At 31.7% G+C, this 16617-nt stretch overlaps 3 protein-coding genes across 4 annotated transcripts; 2 read left to right on the top strand and 1 right to left on the bottom strand.

Annotated features, from left to right (window-relative positions):
• Positions 1-429: 429 nt before the first annotated feature.
• On the top strand, positions 430-5926 carry LOC110663831 (SPX domain-containing protein 4). The gene is made up of 3 exons (XM_021823261.2): positions 430-970; positions 4860-5025; positions 5247-5926. Exons 1-3 carry the CDS (start codon positions 605-607, stop codon positions 5690-5692), a joined length of 978 nt encoding a protein of 325 aa, XP_021678953.2. The 5' UTR covers positions 430-604; the 3' UTR covers positions 5693-5926.
• Positions 5927-6784: 858 nt separating this feature from the next.
• On the bottom strand, positions 6785-7912 carry LOC110663824 (uncharacterized protein At5g39570). Its single transcript, XM_021823248.2, has 2 exons — positions 7485-7912; positions 6785-7124 (listed from the first exon to the last, which is right to left on the bottom strand). The coding sequence occupies exons 1-2, from the start codon at positions 7782-7784 to the stop codon at positions 7065-7067; spliced, it is 360 nt and encodes a 119-aa protein (XP_021678940.2). The 5' UTR covers positions 7785-7912; the 3' UTR covers positions 6785-7064.
• A 1028-nt stretch (positions 7913-8940) lies between these two features.
• On the top strand, positions 8941-14774 carry LOC110663809 (pectinesterase 31). Of its 2 annotated transcripts, XM_021823236.2 has the most exons (7): positions 8941-9485; positions 11412-11641; positions 11737-11841; positions 12438-12515; positions 12805-12992; positions 13697-13870; positions 14107-14774. In XM_021823236.2, the coding sequence occupies exons 1-7, from the start codon at positions 9266-9268 to the stop codon at positions 14267-14269; spliced, it is 1158 nt and encodes a 385-aa protein (XP_021678928.2). In that variant the 5' UTR covers positions 8941-9265; the 3' UTR covers positions 14270-14774. The 2 variants fall into 2 exon arrangements, with proteins under 2 accessions (XP_021678928.2, XP_021678921.1); XM_021823229.2 differs by lacking the exon at positions 8941-9485 and having other exon boundaries at positions 11157-11641.
• Positions 14775-16617: the final 1843 nt, after the last annotated feature.

Raw genomic sequence — 16617 nt, 5'->3', positions numbered from 1 at the left:
TTAATTTTTAATAAATAATTAAAATTAAATTAAAATATTAAAATAAATTTAATTTAACATAATTCTTATTAATTCAGTACGATTCTCGAATTCGATTCAATTTTTCAAAGAATTGTACACAACCTAGTAGAGAGAGGTGAGGGCTTCTAGGTCAGAGAGAATAAGAGTCTTTTAAAACAAACAATACTCAATGCAAACACAGTTGTAATACTGCTTTTGAATTGACTTTCCACTTGCTGAAATTTGCAAATGTTCAAAAAGATCGTCATCTGCATACACCTAGGAATAAATTATAAATAACTTAAAAAATGTAAAAAAAAAAAAAGGGAAGGGAGATGCCTATCCAATCAAATCCAACAATGATACTGATGTATGCCCAAATAGAATAATAAGGCCTGCTTCTGAATTAGTGCCTATCCATGCCCACTTTCTTAGATTCCAAAATACCATCTTAACTTTTTGGACTTTTTCTTTAAAGAAATTGTGTATATATGGAAATGGAACTATGGAAATGGATCTATGGAAGTAGAATATGCAGACAAAAAACACCAAACCACTTGCAGCGCATGGACATAATCAACAAAGAAAAAGCCAAGCATAAGCCATGAAGTTTGGGAAGGATTTCAAGACCCACCTGGAGGAAACCCTGCCGGAGTGGAGGGACAAGTTTCTCTGCTACAAGCCCCTCAAGAAACTCCTCAAGCAGTTCCCTGCAACTTCTGATGTCTCTCTCACCCTTCGCCCCACTTTTCTACTCCAACAGTTTTCGCCTCTCCCCAATGTTGTTGCCTCTTCAGCATCTCCACCTGTTGATGCCCCTGCTTCTGTTCATCATCATCATCCTGAGAGTGCTACAGACAGTTCCTTGGTGCTCCTCCAAGAATGGTTCATTAGAATTTTGAATGAAGAGCTTGACAAGTTCAATGATTTTTTTGTTGATAAAGAGGAAGAGTTCATTATCCGTTTTCAGGTTCTTTTCTCGCAATCACTACTTTCTTATTGTTATGCCTATATATTTACTTACATTTATATGCTCTGTGTATGTGTGTTTGACTTAAATATAATGCTCTGATTTTGAAGGACTGGTGACTTGTCATGATATTCTTTCATGATTTACGTAGAAGAGGTATTCACGAATATAAATCGAGAAAAATCCCAGCTTATTGATAAGGGGTAAATCATGGATAAAATCTTGGATGTTAATTTCACTTTATGGAATCCTTAGTTTACACTAACTAAGGTAAGAAGTGAAGGAATAAAGAATTGTAAGGCAAGTGGTATGCCGAGGAACCTCGTCTCTAGTTCTAAATTTGGTAAGTTGTTTTACCCATAAGATTGGAAACTGAAGATGGTTTGCCCATAGAATTAGAAAAGGATAAACGAAAATAAGAATGCTTTTCAAGTGCTCTGGGGGTCTTGGGAACCTGATGAATCAGAGAAATATAGTAAAGCATAGTTTTGAGGCCAACAATTGTCGTAAATGCTCAATGTTCATATTGTCGGACAATCACTTAAGAAATTGATCATGAGGCTGGAATGAGAATGTTATTAAAAATGCAAGGCTAGTTTAATTTAAAATATATTGGCTTATGAGAATTGCAGTTGAAGAGACTATTTGCCATGTGCATTTGGGGAATGACCACACCAGATATGAGAAGTGTTGTAACTTGAATTTGCTTTGAGAAAGTGTGAAAAAGGCAGAGGAAAGACATGGTATATTAAGCAAGAAAAGATCTGCCTGTGATTCAAAGATACACCAATAGATGTAGCAGTCGGGAATTATGGATTTTTCAGACTTGTTATTCTCAAGACGAAATTTTTATCTTTATGAGTGTGTCTTTGAGATTACCTCCCTCCAACCTGGTCAAGCCTTGGCCATCTTGCTTAAACTCCTGTGAAGATGCCAACTTTATTATACTTGATATACCTTCGTATTGAAGGAACGGAAGCCTGAAAAACATAAGTTTATACTATTGAATTCAAAAATTTTCATCTAGGGTCACATGCATCATGCAAGATTTATTTTTATCTATTTGATTTCGATGATAAACAACATATTAAAACTCTTTTAATATGTTTTTGGATATGTATTTGCAATTTAAGATTTTAAAATTAATCAGATTAATTTTAGATCCCTAGATTAAATCAAGAAAAAACACACTAACCTCTTGATGCACTGCAGCATGTCTGTGCCTTTGAGATTCGTCTTCAGGACACCAGATGTTGTCCCTCTAACTTGTCCACACTAAGAACACCTATGGCAGCCCTTTAATAGCTTCTAAAGCTTTTTCTATTATTTAGAAAATCAAGTTCTGCCTTTTAAGAGATTAAAGATGTAAACAGGACACTAGAAACGATTTCTAGTATTTTTAATTCAAGAGATTGATGGCTAATCTCTTTGAATTGATGAGAGATGAAGAAGAAGAGATGGAGAGTCTCAAAATAGCGTGACAAAGGAGGAGTGGCTGATGGTTGCATTTTTCTTTTTCATAACAATACCTATATAGCTAGGTTAACACATTAAACCCTTGCCATATGTCACATTTTGATTAGCTCTAGGTTTAAGTGACCCAATCACATTGTGCCAAGTGTCAAACCTATATTTAATCTTGATTTTAATCATTTTACATGATTAAAAAACATTTGGCAAGTTTATGTGTAATCCCATGTGTCACCATCTCATGGTGCCACGTGTCATACTGTGAAATGATCAAAATGCCCCTATGTCTTAATTTTGAGTTATCAACCCAAAATAATTATTTTTCTTCTTCTAATTAATTTATATCAAATATAAATTAATTAATTAATCCCTATTAATTAATTTCTCATTAATTAAATTCATATTTAAACACTTTAAATATAAATTTAACTTATACTATACATTCAATAATCTAAATTTTGTTTCAAGTCATGCTAGGGACTTTGCAAACTAATTGCAAATCAAACCTATTTAATTAATCAATTAAACTCTTTAATTAATTAATTAAATCATATTTAAATAGGTGATAACTTATGTATGTGTGTGACTTACTAGGCTCATCACTAATTGGTAATGAGACATGATATCAACTCTTAATATCATCAGAACTCTTTCTTACCATAAATGATTTCTTTAAATCATTTTATGCACCTCATAGACCATGGTTAACACCTAGCATAGCATGCCATGGACACCCAATTAGTAATAAGGTTTACCTTAAATGAACCTATAATCATATGTTACCATGCACTAGAATCTCTCTGTTACAAAATCTCAACTCAAGCTGGAGTCATGGTTTATGTCAAACTCCATTTGCTATGAATATTATGTTCTCTTTTAATTCCAGTTCTTGATTAAAAAGATTTTCTCATCAGAAACTTTTTTCTTTTCTGAATAAATCTATCTGTCCTGGCCAGGAACTTTAAACATCAAGAACAATTAAATGAACATAGGATTTTATCTCTATTTACTTAGAGGAATAGATTCCATCTTGATCAACACCTACCTCCATATATAACTAGTAGGAGCCAACACATGCCCATATACCATACATAGTACAAGTATGAAAGTAGTATCAAACTCAAACTACCTATATACAAGATAACTGTGCTATCTCAGGTCTAAAGATTATATGCACTGATATGATTTATGACAAAACATTGACAAGAGTAAACTCCATGTGCTTGTCATAAGTGTCACTGGTTCGACATACTTATCATTTATAATTGCCTATCATGTTTGCTATATGGCATGAGACTCACCATTTCATCTTATTTATATCTCATATAAATAACTTGGTAACAAACATGAATACAATCTTTCTGGATAAGTCATGTCCTTATTATGAAGTATCATCGATTGTGAACCTATTTATGATACTTTGTACTAGAAATACTTTCACTCACATTCTTAACAACTTAAGAATAGAATTTCTAACAAAATATTAATGGACCTTTTCTATTACACATAAATATATTATGTAAACGAAAAAGTGGAAATGCCTTTTATTAATAAAATATGTACAAGATACATACTAAATAATATGCTCTAGGGCATACTACTGACACGTATAACGGTCAACTGAATCCAATGACTCTAATTCGCACAGCAGGCATGGCCTTTTTTAAGTTAGCCTTTACCTACTGTAGCAATAACATGCATTCTCAAAGTTCTCTATATATTTTGATGATGGCAATAGGTCTCCAAGCAAAGGAATATATCCTTTATCAAATATCCTGGACCTCTGGCTGAGCTAGTTGAAGTTTAGGTTTATCACTCAGCTACATTTGGGTTTCAAAATAGGAGGCCATTTTCTTGTCATTGATGATTTTGAAAGGGCGGGATTTATTCCGTAAAAAGAATTTATTTTTAGGACAAAGTACATGAATATACATGCACCTCTCACTAATCTGCTGCATATGAAGGTTGAAATGTTTGCTGTACTCTGATTAATTGCTTGGCTAGAAAATTGTTGAGCTTTAAATGGCCACTGAGCAATACTCTGTTATGTCACCTTCACAATCAGTTTAGCAGGTTTATATTAATGGCATCTTGAATCTTAGTTGTATAGAACAGTTTTGTTATATTGTTTGCTCTAACTCTAGTATAAAAGTTATGTTCACAGTCAAAATGAGGTTAGCCCTTAGTTGCATATTGAGTGTTCTGGTCAGATCATATGTAATTGGGATTAGGATTGTGAGGCTTGTAAAACAACCTGTATTCTCTTTTTTTCACATCGAATTCTTTCATAACCTCTGCCCCTAATGTCTATTGATCAAACCGCAATTTCTTGCATTCTTGTTTGCTTTTTTGCTAATTGTAAATTGTAATGCTAATTGCCTCAATTTTTTTTATTTATTTATGTTTGCATTTGTATCAGGAACTAAAGGAAAGAATTGAGTGTCTTAAGGAACAGAGCAGCAAGAATGGAGTTTTTACATCAGAGAGTGAATTCAGTGAAGAAATGATGGACATTCGTAAAGATTTGGTCACTATTCATGGGGAGATGGTGCTTCTTAAAAATTATAGCTCCCTAAATTTTGCAGGTATTCTAGCTAATTAGTTTTATTTTCCTTCTACATCTAACTTGTGTGGTTAAGGGCTTTCTCATTTTCATGGAGAGATGGTGCTTCTCAAAAATTTTAGCTACTAGCTAAACCTTAAGGTAAAGTGGTTATATGAGTAATGTCATGCTCCTCCTAACAAGAGCCAGTGAATATGGTTCCTTTCCTCTTCCTGAAATCATATTCTTTTTCTGCTATGATAGGGCTAGTTAAGATTTTGAAGAAGTATGATAAACGAACTGGAGGATTGTTGCGTCTGCCTTTTACCCAACTTGCCCTTCATCAGCCTTTTTTTACAACAGAATCTCTAACAAGGCTAGTCCATGAATGTGAGGCGAATCTTGAGCTCCTATTTCCATTGCATGCAGAAGTCATTGAATCTACCAACGTTGCAGAAAGACAGCCAAATCCACCTCTGAATAACCCAGCAAATATCTCATTTGAGTCATCACGAGCTCTTGGGGATGACAACATGGATATATACCGCAGTACCCTTGCTGCAATGAAAGCCGTAAGAGGCCTTCAAAAAGCAAGCTCCACCTACAATCCACTGTCTTTTTCATTTCTCTTCGAGAACCAGGATGATGAAAGTAATGGTGCTGTAACAGCTGATAACTCAGCTTCAAACTCTTCAGCCACACTTACATAATGGAGATGAGTTTGATCAAGAAGATGTGCATTCTGTCTAACAGCTTTCATATTTTTGGTGCAGTATTCTATATCCTGCCTCATATACATCTTCTCTTTTTGTGAAACAAAGAGTTATCAAACAGTAAGTAAGAGACTGAATAATGCCTCCTGCAGCAGTTTGTGTTACTAGTTGGTAAATGTTGTAATCTGTAATAAGCTATAAAATTGCAGGTGCTTTTCTTGGCTTGGATAATCTTATGGAAGTATATCAATAGTCATTTATGTGTATACTTCAATTCTGGACTGAAGACATTTTTATGTCTCAAGAATTGTAGCTATGCGAAACTCAGCAACAGTTGCAAATGTCCCAAGCACCAAAAGTAGATGATTTCGTAGTTTTCTGCTCCTGCTGCAATAGCAATCTGCTATTATCCTGCAAAAGAAGTTATCTTGTTTTCACACGATCAAGAATAAATCTGAAATCTCTTGCTGAAGCCTCAAGTCTTTTACTTCGATTTGTAGGCTTTTATGGCTCCATGCTCGTCATCCTCTCTAGGCCTTAAGTTTTGCCATTGTTGAATCTACCCTTTTTCAGTTCATTTCAAGCCTTCGCTTATCGAAAGGGATTGGCCATGGGATAGGACTTGGTCATCTGTCTGGAGAGTTGGTTTTTTTTTTTTTTTTTTTTTTTTGTCAGATATACATTTTGTTTGGGGAGGGGGGTCGAACCTGAGGCATTGCTCAAGGTGAGCAATGTCTTGGCCACTAGGCTAAGCCTAAGCCGACGAGAGTTGGTTCATATTATGTATCTTTAAGCTTTTAACAAAAATGCTGGAAGGAAAAAAAAAATGGTGATATTTAAGTTCATTGGGAAAAAATTGATCTAGACTTAGTCTGTCATAAATTCAAAATATAAAAAAAAGAAAAAAAATGGTGATATTTAAGTTTATTGGAAAAAAATTGATCTAGACGTGGTCCATTATAAATTCAATATATAAATACATGGGTTTTATATATTTTATTGTTTTCTACGTTTAATTAGTTATATTTCATCATTTATATATTGAAATAGATTTATGTGGAAAATGCTGCAGATATGATAGAGAAGAAGTCCATAATCCTTAGAAGGAATTTTAAATTTATGAGCACTAAACTTTTTGTTTATATTAACTTATAGTAGACAATGTTCACATAGATTGCACAACGGAACCACCATTAAAGACGAAACATGCCTAATAGATACTAGCTACTGGTGTTATGAATACTAGTAACAGATGATCCATTGCACTGCAGGAAACACACAAGTTCACAAAGAGCTCTTACACGAAAGGAAACATGCCTCAATCCTTTATTTAGTAGCAAATAATGGCATGAATCCCTATTACTCGTCATCACAGTGCTTCTCGTGGTCGTAGGTGGCAGTGGTGATGTTTCTTCTCTTCATCGTTTCCCTGTCAATTTCACACATGGTCAGAAAACTACAAGACAAAGTAATGTTAAATTTATATTCTCTCTTTCATAAGTACACGCTTCATGTTTAGTCTTTTTCTAATATATTTTTTCCTCATATTAGAAATTAAATAATTTATATTATTAAATTAAAATTAAAATTAAAAAAAAAATAAAACACAACTTATAATTCTTTTAGTAAAGATTTTGGAAATTTTTTCTATAAAATTACTAATTAACTCTTAAAAAATTTTAAAACACTTGAAGGCCACCCTATCAAAATTTGATAAGAGTTGTGGAAAATATTAATTTTTAGAAAACTACAATTATAGCCCTTAAAAAATTATAAATAAGAGATATACCCCTAGAATAGGGCAACTTCCAAGACTGTTAGGAGCAGGTCGGGGCTTGGGACGAGCATAGCTAGTGTACTCCTCCTGCAGATGATCATCGTTGTAGGCGGATGGCTCAACGTACCAGGTGAAGTCGGGATAATCATAGTCGATCTCATCGGCGGAGGAGCTCCTTGGGTAGCAGGTCTCCTCAGATGCTGAAATGGGACGTCCGTACGTCAAGGCCATGTCATATCCACCTATATATGGTCTCGGATTATAATCATTGAAACAATTAATGTCGTCTTTGTTTCTGGTATAATATGGCATGGTTTCTGTTAAAGCTGGTTCCTCTGGATTTACAGAGGCAAAAATGGAGGTGTCGTAATGCTTTCTATGATAGAAGATATTGTGGCGTTTTATAATGCTTCGTTAGATGATTAGGAGCTGTTGGATTAATCAAATCAAATTAAAATTTTAATTAATTTTATATTATTAATCAAATTTAATTAAAAAAAGGACATAAACATTTAGTAAAAATAAAATGCAAAAAATTATTTAAAATGTATAAATAATAAAATTAATTTTTTATTAATAATTAAAAATTAAATCAATCACTCTACTTTATAGTAGAGTATATTTTGTCTTGAAAATCAAAATAAAAAAATATTAAAATTAGTCTTATTTTTAGAAAAGACATGAAATTAATAAATTAATTTGCAATTTAATTATTTTTTTGAGAATAAACTTAATGATTATAAATTAAATATATATATTAATTAATTTTATATATATTTTAATATAAATATTTAATTTAACAATTATAAGATTTATCTTCATATAGGATAAATTTATATTAGACATCCTTTTATTTGTTATGAACATTAGATTTCTCTGGCAACAATAATTTTTAAATGTTTTCTTTTCATTTCATTTTTTCCATTTTTAATTTTTTTAATGTCTTGTTAAATTGTTTTTCTCATTCCTTCTCGCAAGAATCAAGATTTAACACAACATAAATAAAATTATTTCCTTATACGAGATTAATACATGGAATATTTTAAAAATTTTCAAAAAATAAAATAAATATAATAATTTATTTAAATAATAAAAATATTAAAAATGAGTGATAAAATTTTTTTAAATTTTTTTAAGAAGTGCCAATATCACTATCCTATATATTATTAATAAAATTATAATTTATATATTATTTATTAGGAGATATTTCTCTTTTTTTATTATAATAAATTAATAATGATATATAAATCTCATAATAATAAGTTGAAAAGTCTCGAATTTAAAGCTCGATATTTTAAAAGCTAAAAAAAAAAAATTTAGTTCGATGATTTTTTATTAGTAATTTAGCAGTATAATTCAATCAATAATTAAAATTAAATTACTAATTTATAAATAAGATCAGATCTACACTCTTTATTTACATCTTATTTTCAATTCTGAATTATTTCGGCTTGAATCATTTTCAAGAATAAGTGTTCGAATATTGCTTTAGTGGCATTCAAGAATAATTGGTGGATTATTCCTTAAATGGCATTGGCCTTTAGCTTTTGGATTATTGATTAAATTGCATTCTTCCAGTCCTATTGCTAAACATCTCTCATCCTCTATGAACCTATTTATTGGCGTTGCTCTGCAACCAAGCTACATATTCCAGTTCTATTTCATTTTGTTGTTGAAATGATTTGCTTATTGAAACAAGAAGTACCCAGTTGTAACTATAGGCAAAGAGGAGGGCAATTTGGAGGGGTAGCTCCCTTTCTCACGGTGTTGTGTTGTTCTTTCTCTCTTCTCATATGCATAGTAGTTTTATCCTCCCTTCTGCACTACTTCAATCCTTCTCTCTTCCCACACACGTAGTAGCAAAAATGACGATGTTTTCTCTCGCTCTGCTCTTTGCTCTCTCCGCCTGCTCTTCCCTCTTTTACGCACTAAAGGTTCACTTACTCTTCCTCAAATTTTGGTTTCGTTCACCTGCTTCCTTCTCTTGCTTCTGCTTCCTTATTTTCACGAGAGGTTAGTCGAATTTTCACCTACTTGATTTGATAATTGGCATGGGTTCATTATTTCAAGTTGTCAACAAAGACATTGCACAAAATTTCAAGAAGCTGATACTCATTTTCTTTGCCCATACTTACATGTCTATCGATTCTTTCTTTTTTCTATTTGCTAATATATTCTCCTAAATTCCTAAAATTTCTATTTTAGAGAAAAATTTTAGATCTGATATATGCCAAAGATTCATCAACAACGATTTCTCTATGCATTTTTTTTCCCTTTTTCTTTCTTAAACCATTTACAGTTGAAATACGAATCAAATTTTTTTGAATGCTTGTAATTTTTCTTTCCACCCTTAATGCTCTTAATAAAAATATGGTTCTGTTCAAGATTGTCAAACACGCTTTTCTAACCTAAAATCAGTGAAGGGATTGTAAAATCGTATCGTAAAATCGAAATCGTAACATTTTATAACTTACCTAAAATACCCTTCAAAAAATATATAATCATATTTATATAAATATATAATAAATTTTCATATACATTTAAGCTCAAGAAGTTATATAAAAAAAAAAAGACTTTCTAATATATTATTAAGTTTTATATTTAAATTATTTTAGTCTTAAATAAATATTTTCTTCACCACATTATCAATATGAGAATAATCAAAATTATACACATATATAAAATTCATATTTAAAAGTATAATTTTAAGTTTTTAACTTTGAAAAGAAGTAAATACAAATAATAGAAATATTTGATAAATAATATATAGAGATTAAATCATATTTTTGATAATGAAACATAACAAAAATTGTTCAAAGAATAATATAAAAAATTATAATATACATGATACTTGTGGCAACAAAAATAATAGTCGTTACTGTATTAATTAAAAGCTAAAAAAAAATAATAGAAATGATATTAAAATAAATAAATCACAATGATTTTGATAAATGAAAAGAAAATATTTTAAATTGTAAAATTTTAAATATATAAAATCATAAAATCAAATTAAAATTGTGTTATTTTTAATATAATTTTACTCTTTAAAATCGTAATTTTACATATATTTTGACTATTTTGGTGATTTTAACTCTTAAAATCATATGAGTCATTTAACTACTATAGTTTTATTCTAACTTTGCTTTTTCTTTTAATTATGTTTTTATATGGATTGCTTTTAATAATTGTTATTTTTAATATTGGCAAAAAAAATCTTATTTTTAATAATAATATCAATGTATGAGATTGGTAAAATTGTATAAATATTGGAAAGATAATCCAAAATTATTATCAAAATAATATTAAAAATTTTAATTTATATTAATTATAATAATATTAAAAATTATTTAAAAATTTAATGAAAAATATTTTATCTAAAATTTATTAGTGACGAAAATATATAAGCGACATTTAGCAATGTATATGCATTAGCGACGAAATATTATAAATTAACTACAAAATATCCGTCACTCTATATATATATATCTTAAAAAAAAAAAGCAAAAAATTAAAGATTTCTTAATTTTTCAACCCCATTAATTTGATGAATTTCTCTTTTAAAAATCAATTTAATAAATTAAAAAAAAAAAATGAAAGATTCAAAAAGCTCACCTTGAAAAATCTAACTCCAAACAAAAGCTCATCGATTTGTTTGGTTGCTCTTGGTCAAAACCAGCTTTTTGCCGTCTGAAACGCATGCGTAGAGCTAAGCTTAGTAAAAATTGGTTTTTGAGGAGTTGAATCGGCAATCACCATGAACAAACGCTCACAATATCAGATATTCTCAGTAAACAACAAACATTTAAATTCAGTCCCCGATCCCCCAATTCCCTCTACCTAATGACAAAAAAAAAACAAACAAAAAAAATTCAAATTTTTCGTCATTTCAAATACATTCACTACCTATATAATCCGCTCATTAATCAATGGCTGCTCAAGAAATGAAGGTGGCGCAGGACGGCTCCGGTGACTACACCACTGTGCAGGAAGCAATAGACGCCGTGCCACTCAACAATACCAGCAGGACTGTTATCCGTGTGGCGCCTGGGGTGTACAAGCAGCCGGTGTTCGTGCCTAAGACCAAGGACCTCATTACCCTCGTGGGCTTAAGTCCCGAGCATACCGTGCTCACCTGGAACAATACCTTTGAAAAAATTGAACACCACCTGGTGCGCCCAGTACCTTTGCAACCCGCTTAGGTTCTTGACGCTTTTTGCGTAAGCAAGGTTGTTGATGTTGGGTTCTGATTTTGTATGTTTTGCAGGACTCTGAGACGATTGGGACGGGAACCTTTGGGTGTGGAAGTGTGATGATAGAAGGGGAAGATTTTATTGCTGAGAATATCACCTTCGAGAACTCTTCTCCGGAGGTAAAGTCTTGTTTTATGCCTCATTTTGCAACTTGTTATATGTTTTTTTTTAGAAAAAGCCTAAATAAATCATTCAAAAATTAAATTTTGAACTAAATATGCCAAGAACCTTCTAATGCAGTTAAATAAATTTATGCTTAATAAAATATTATTTTTAATAATATATTTTTTTTAATTTTAAATATTAAAAATTATTTAGAATTTATTTAGTCAAAAACTTAATTTTTAACTTATTTAGAATATTTAATTTAATGTGGCCGATTTAGTGACCAATGCTTGGAATTTGCGTTTTTCTTCAGTATTAAGTACTGTTTTATTTACTTTTTTTTTTTACTGGGTTTTACTTTTTAAAATTGAATCTTTTGATATGAGTATTTTGCAAATGGGGATTTGATAATGGGAACTGAGCATGTTGGGGCGGTTTTTTTTTTTTATGAGATTTTAGGTCTAATTCACATCTTAGGCTTTGAATTTTATAATTTGAGGTGTTCTATATATAGTCAAAAAAGTGTATTTGTTCGAATAGCTTAAATGAATCGTTTCAATTTGTTTGATAACTCTCCTGTTTTTGTTTTTTTATCTTTACCCTTTTCCAGGGTTCACATCAAGCTGTGGCAATCAGGGTTTCAGGTGATCGGGCTGCCTTCTATAATTGTAGGTTTCTAGGGTGGCAGGTAGGTATATTTTAATTTTGCCAGTCTCATTTGCTTTTTTTAGCAACTTCGTGGACATGTAGAATACTTTCAAATTTCAAGACTTTTGGTGGAAAGATATTATCTTCAAGCTCTAAATCATAATATCTAATTGCTTCAAAAAAAAAAATCATATATCTAATGATTAATGAATTCTTTCAGATTAACTTGGCTACACACTTTGAGTCGATAAATTGAGGCAATAGTTACAATTAATAACCTGTTGTATGCATTCAAGCCAAATATGCCTCCTCATAAAATTTTTTTGCAGGATACCATGTATCTTCACCGTGGAAAACAGTATTTGAAAGATTGCTATATTGAAGGAAGTGTGGACTTCATTTTTGGGAACAGCACTGCGCTCTTTGAGCATTGTCATGTCCACTGCAAGGCAAATGGGTTCGTAACTGCACAAAGCAGAAAAACTGCTGAGGAGTCAACTGGTTATGTGTTCCTGAGGTGTGTGCTCGATTGATTTTCATTCTCTCTCATTTCTCCTTTTTTCTATTTTCCCACCTCCCTTGAGGTTCCATTCTTAGCTTAAGCAATAGGATTAGCACAAAACATTTTACTGCCTTAATAATAGAATTCATGTGCTTACTGATAATGATATCAACCAACATTGAATTTTGATGTCATAAACTGGCTTAACACTTCAGCTATTGCTGGTTCAAATACTTGACATGGTTGTAAATAGGTGTTTCTTTGTCCATCTTTAGCCTTCATTTGGTTATCACGAATTCTATTGTATGATACATGAGGAAACTGAGTAGTGAAACCAAATTTGTACGGTGGATTCCAAATATTTATGATTTGTGAGTTAAGTTGGAATTTTGAATTGTCCCACTGTAACATTCTCTGGAGGGGGTAAAATATGCCCAACTTGGACTTAAAAGTTGAATGCACTAAGTTCGGAGTTTTAACACCCATGTAGGCTACAGTTGTGAAGAGTTGGATTTTTTTATGTGTATTTTACTTTGGAGATGAAACTTATAGATCATAGAAGAATTCAATTAATTATTATGTTTGTCTCAAAATTATGATTTTACCTCCAAAAATCCATGTAACATGGAAAGTTTGCTTAGGCCATCTTTGATATTCCTTATTTTCAATTTTCAATGTTCCCTTTTGGTCTCCTATAAATAATCATTGCATTTCTGCAGATGTGTGATCACAGGAAATGGAGGGACTTCATATGCATATCTTGGACGTCCATGGGGACCATTTGGAAGGGTGGCCTATGCATACACATATATGGATCAATGTATCAACGCCGAAGGCTGGCATAACTGGGACAAAGCTGAGAATGAGGGAACTGCTTGCTTTTGTCAGTACAGGTATAACACGGATTTTTTTTTTTTTTTTTTACCCAATGAAGAAAACCTTGTGAAAGTAGGATGGATATGAGTTAATACTTAGCACTGATCAGTCTTTCTTTCTCTGATTTCTTCCACCATCGGACTGGTTTACCTTTTTTTTCTTAATCTTTTTCTTCCGGTAGCATTGTTCTAGTTAATGGTTTTTTTTATTATTATTTTTTTATGTATTTGATTGCTTAAATTTGCAAGTGCAGGTGTTTTGGACCAGGTAGTGACTTATCAAAACGAGTGGCGTGGGCCAAAGAACTGAAAGATGAAGAAGCACAACAATTTATAGTGCATGGTTTCATTGACCCTGATCCAGAGAAGCCATGGCTTGCTCAAAAATTGACACTGAGGATGCCACATTCTGCATAGAAGTGAGCAGAATTTGGCTCAAACAAAAAACCGACCGAATCAAATTAATTTAGAAATTCAATTCGTTTTTTCCTTTGAAAATTCAACTCAATTAATGATTGATTTTTTTTACTTTTACAAAATAATTGATCCTAACTGTCCATCTTTAAAAAGATCTCAGCTGCTCATTTCCCTACTATTATTTCTTTCACAAAATCCTACCAATTCATCCACTCTTCTCTCCCTTTCCTCTGTCCGCCGCCCTACTTCTTCATCCTTTCTGTCCTTTGGCTTTCTCTCTTCCTAGAGCCACAGCACCAGTCACAAGGCCATAGCGCTGCAATACCACAGCACCACAGCCATATCACAGCAGCACTTCCCTTTCTTTTTCTTTTACTTTCGAATTTATTTTCTACAATTTATAATATTATGTTGTAATAATACCTCCTTTTGAATGTCGAATGATTGTGGTTGTGGATGAAATTTTGTTTATCATTTCAATGCCAATAAAAATTTCTTGTTATTATTTTATTTTTATTTAAAACTGGTGAGTGGAAAAAAAAAAGAGATTTAAAAGAATGGGTATTTGAATCGAATTAAATCGATTTGATTTGATTTAATTTAATTTATTTATGTAGCTCAGTTTGATATAATTTTAATTTTAAATGAAATTTAGTTTTTAATTTTTTGAATAAACCGTTTAGTGATCAAGTATCCAATAAGCAAGGGGCAATATCAAACAGAAGCTTCAAGCAAATAACTAGAGATTTGAGGTTGTTGGAACTTCTATGTGCAACACAGAAGTTGTACACAATGGGTACTGGAATTGTCCCAGTTAATGTACAACTGGAATTTCGTGTGAATATGTTTCATGAAGTAGTAGTTGTATAAAATTTTCAAATTGTATTTATTATAATGATTATTGAAATAGCATCGGATGGGAGGTTATAGAGACTAACAAATCTATTCCAGGGCTCTCTAAAAGCACAATATGATTTGTCCAAATTACATTTCCTATCAACTGAATCAGGTCAGGCAATACAAATTTTTGAACTCCTGGAAGAAAACCTGGTGAAGCACAGCAGGTAATCTAGAAGAAAGGGAGGATGTTAGATGCAGAGATCTGGAACTCCTTGATTGTAGTTTTTTTTTTTTTTTTTTTTTGGGGAAATAGATATCATTATTTCTGTTTGAAGCAAAACATGAGCTGAAGCCTAATACAGGAGGCAGTACATTCCTAAACAACCCAAGTCCACATAACAGTTCCAAACCCATGATAAAAGGGATAGTCCAACACGTAAAACACCAGAAGCTCAAGCCTATATCCAAACCCTAGCTAGGGCACGAGACGCAAAGGAGAGGAGCTCCTGACAGTGGCAGAGATAAAGGGCCTGGGAGTGGCCTCGGTCACCCCAACATTTAAATATATATATATATATATAATTAATTAATCTTTTCAATTTTATATTAATATCTATAAATATTTATAAAAATATTAAATAAGTGTAATAAATTTTTATTTTTCATTATTCGGTCTCTCAAAATTTCTATTGGTCTCTAATAATTTTTTATATCATAATTTCAACTGTTCTCTAATAATTTTTTAATCGATAAATAATTCTTCACGTTTGACATTTTATATTATTTTTTATTTATTATTGGCTGCTGACCTATTGTTACCATGACTACCAATGGACATATATTGCCAGAGATCTTAAGACGCGAAGGAGAGCAGAGGCCCATGAAAGGCAATAACCAAATTAAGGGGACTTTAAAAAGAAAAAAAAAAATCGTAAGCTGAAGCTCTATCAAACCAAAAGAAGCGGAGAGCCATGGAGGTTTAAGGGAGTCAGAATAAAGAGGATCAAGTGACCTAGTGCTCTTAGGTTTCCTTCTAACTTTTGAGAATCAGCCACTGCATGGTGAATATAGACTCTAAAGATTTCACTGGCCAAAGAAAAAGGAAACCCTCCCAGACTCGGTACCAAGGAACCAAACATTTGATTGTTTTGATATTTATAGAGTGAAAATTATATTTTAATAATTTAAATTTGAGAATGATAATTGGAAATTTCATGAGTAACTTACCTTTTTATTAATTTGACACTAAATTATATTTAAATATTATTTATTAATTTTGGAGGTGTCAATAAAAATAATTTAAAATTTTTACTTTTTTAAAAAAAAAATTTTAAATTTTCTCTCTCACACACACACTATATATATAATTTTTTTTTGTTTTCATTAAGTTTTGGGGAAGACCACTCCTAGCACCCCCTCCCTCCGCCACTGAGTAAGGAATGTATTTTTTTTTTGAGATGCAGCAAGGAAATGTATTTGAAAACTTTTAAGACAGGCATTTGCATTTG

Source organism: Hevea brasiliensis, chromosome 9 (assembly GCF_030052815.1).
Source record: "Hevea brasiliensis isolate MT/VB/25A 57/8 chromosome 9, ASM3005281v1, whole genome shotgun sequence".
NCBI classification, from domain to species: domain Eukaryota; kingdom Viridiplantae; phylum Streptophyta; class Magnoliopsida; order Malpighiales; family Euphorbiaceae; genus Hevea; species Hevea brasiliensis.
The sequence above is the reverse complement of the archived record's forward strand: the minus strand, read 5'-3'. Positions and strand labels throughout refer to the sequence as shown.

Coding starts and splice junctions, on each gene's coding strand:
- LOC110663831 (XM_021823261.2), top strand. CDS start 605: ATGAAGTTTGGGAAGGATTTCAAGACCCACCTGGAGGAAACCCTGCCG. Junction 971..4,859: donor AGTTCATTATCCGTTTTCAG/GTTCTTTTCTCG, acceptor CATTTGTATCAG/GAACTAAAGGAAAGAATTGA. Junction 5,026..5,246: donor TAGCTCCCTAAATTTTGCAG/GTATTCTAGCTA, acceptor CTGCTATGATAG/GGCTAGTTAAGATTTTGAAG.
- LOC110663824 (XM_021823248.2), bottom strand. CDS start 7,784: ATGCCATATTATACCAGAAACAAAGACGACATTAATTGTTTCAATGAT. Junction 7,125..7,484: donor GAAGTTGCCCTATTCTAGGG/GTATATCTCTTA, acceptor TGAAATTGACAG/GGAAACGATGAAGAGAAGAA.
- LOC110663809 (XM_021823236.2), top strand. CDS start 9,266: ATGCATAGTAGTTTTATCCTCCCTTCTGCACTACTTCAATCCTTCTCT. Junction 11,842..12,437: donor TCGAGAACTCTTCTCCGGAG/GTAAAGTCTTGT, acceptor ACCCTTTTCCAG/GGTTCACATCAAGCTGTGGC. Junction 12,516..12,804: donor GTAGGTTTCTAGGGTGGCAG/GTAGGTATATTT, acceptor ATTTTTTTGCAG/GATACCATGTATCTTCACCG.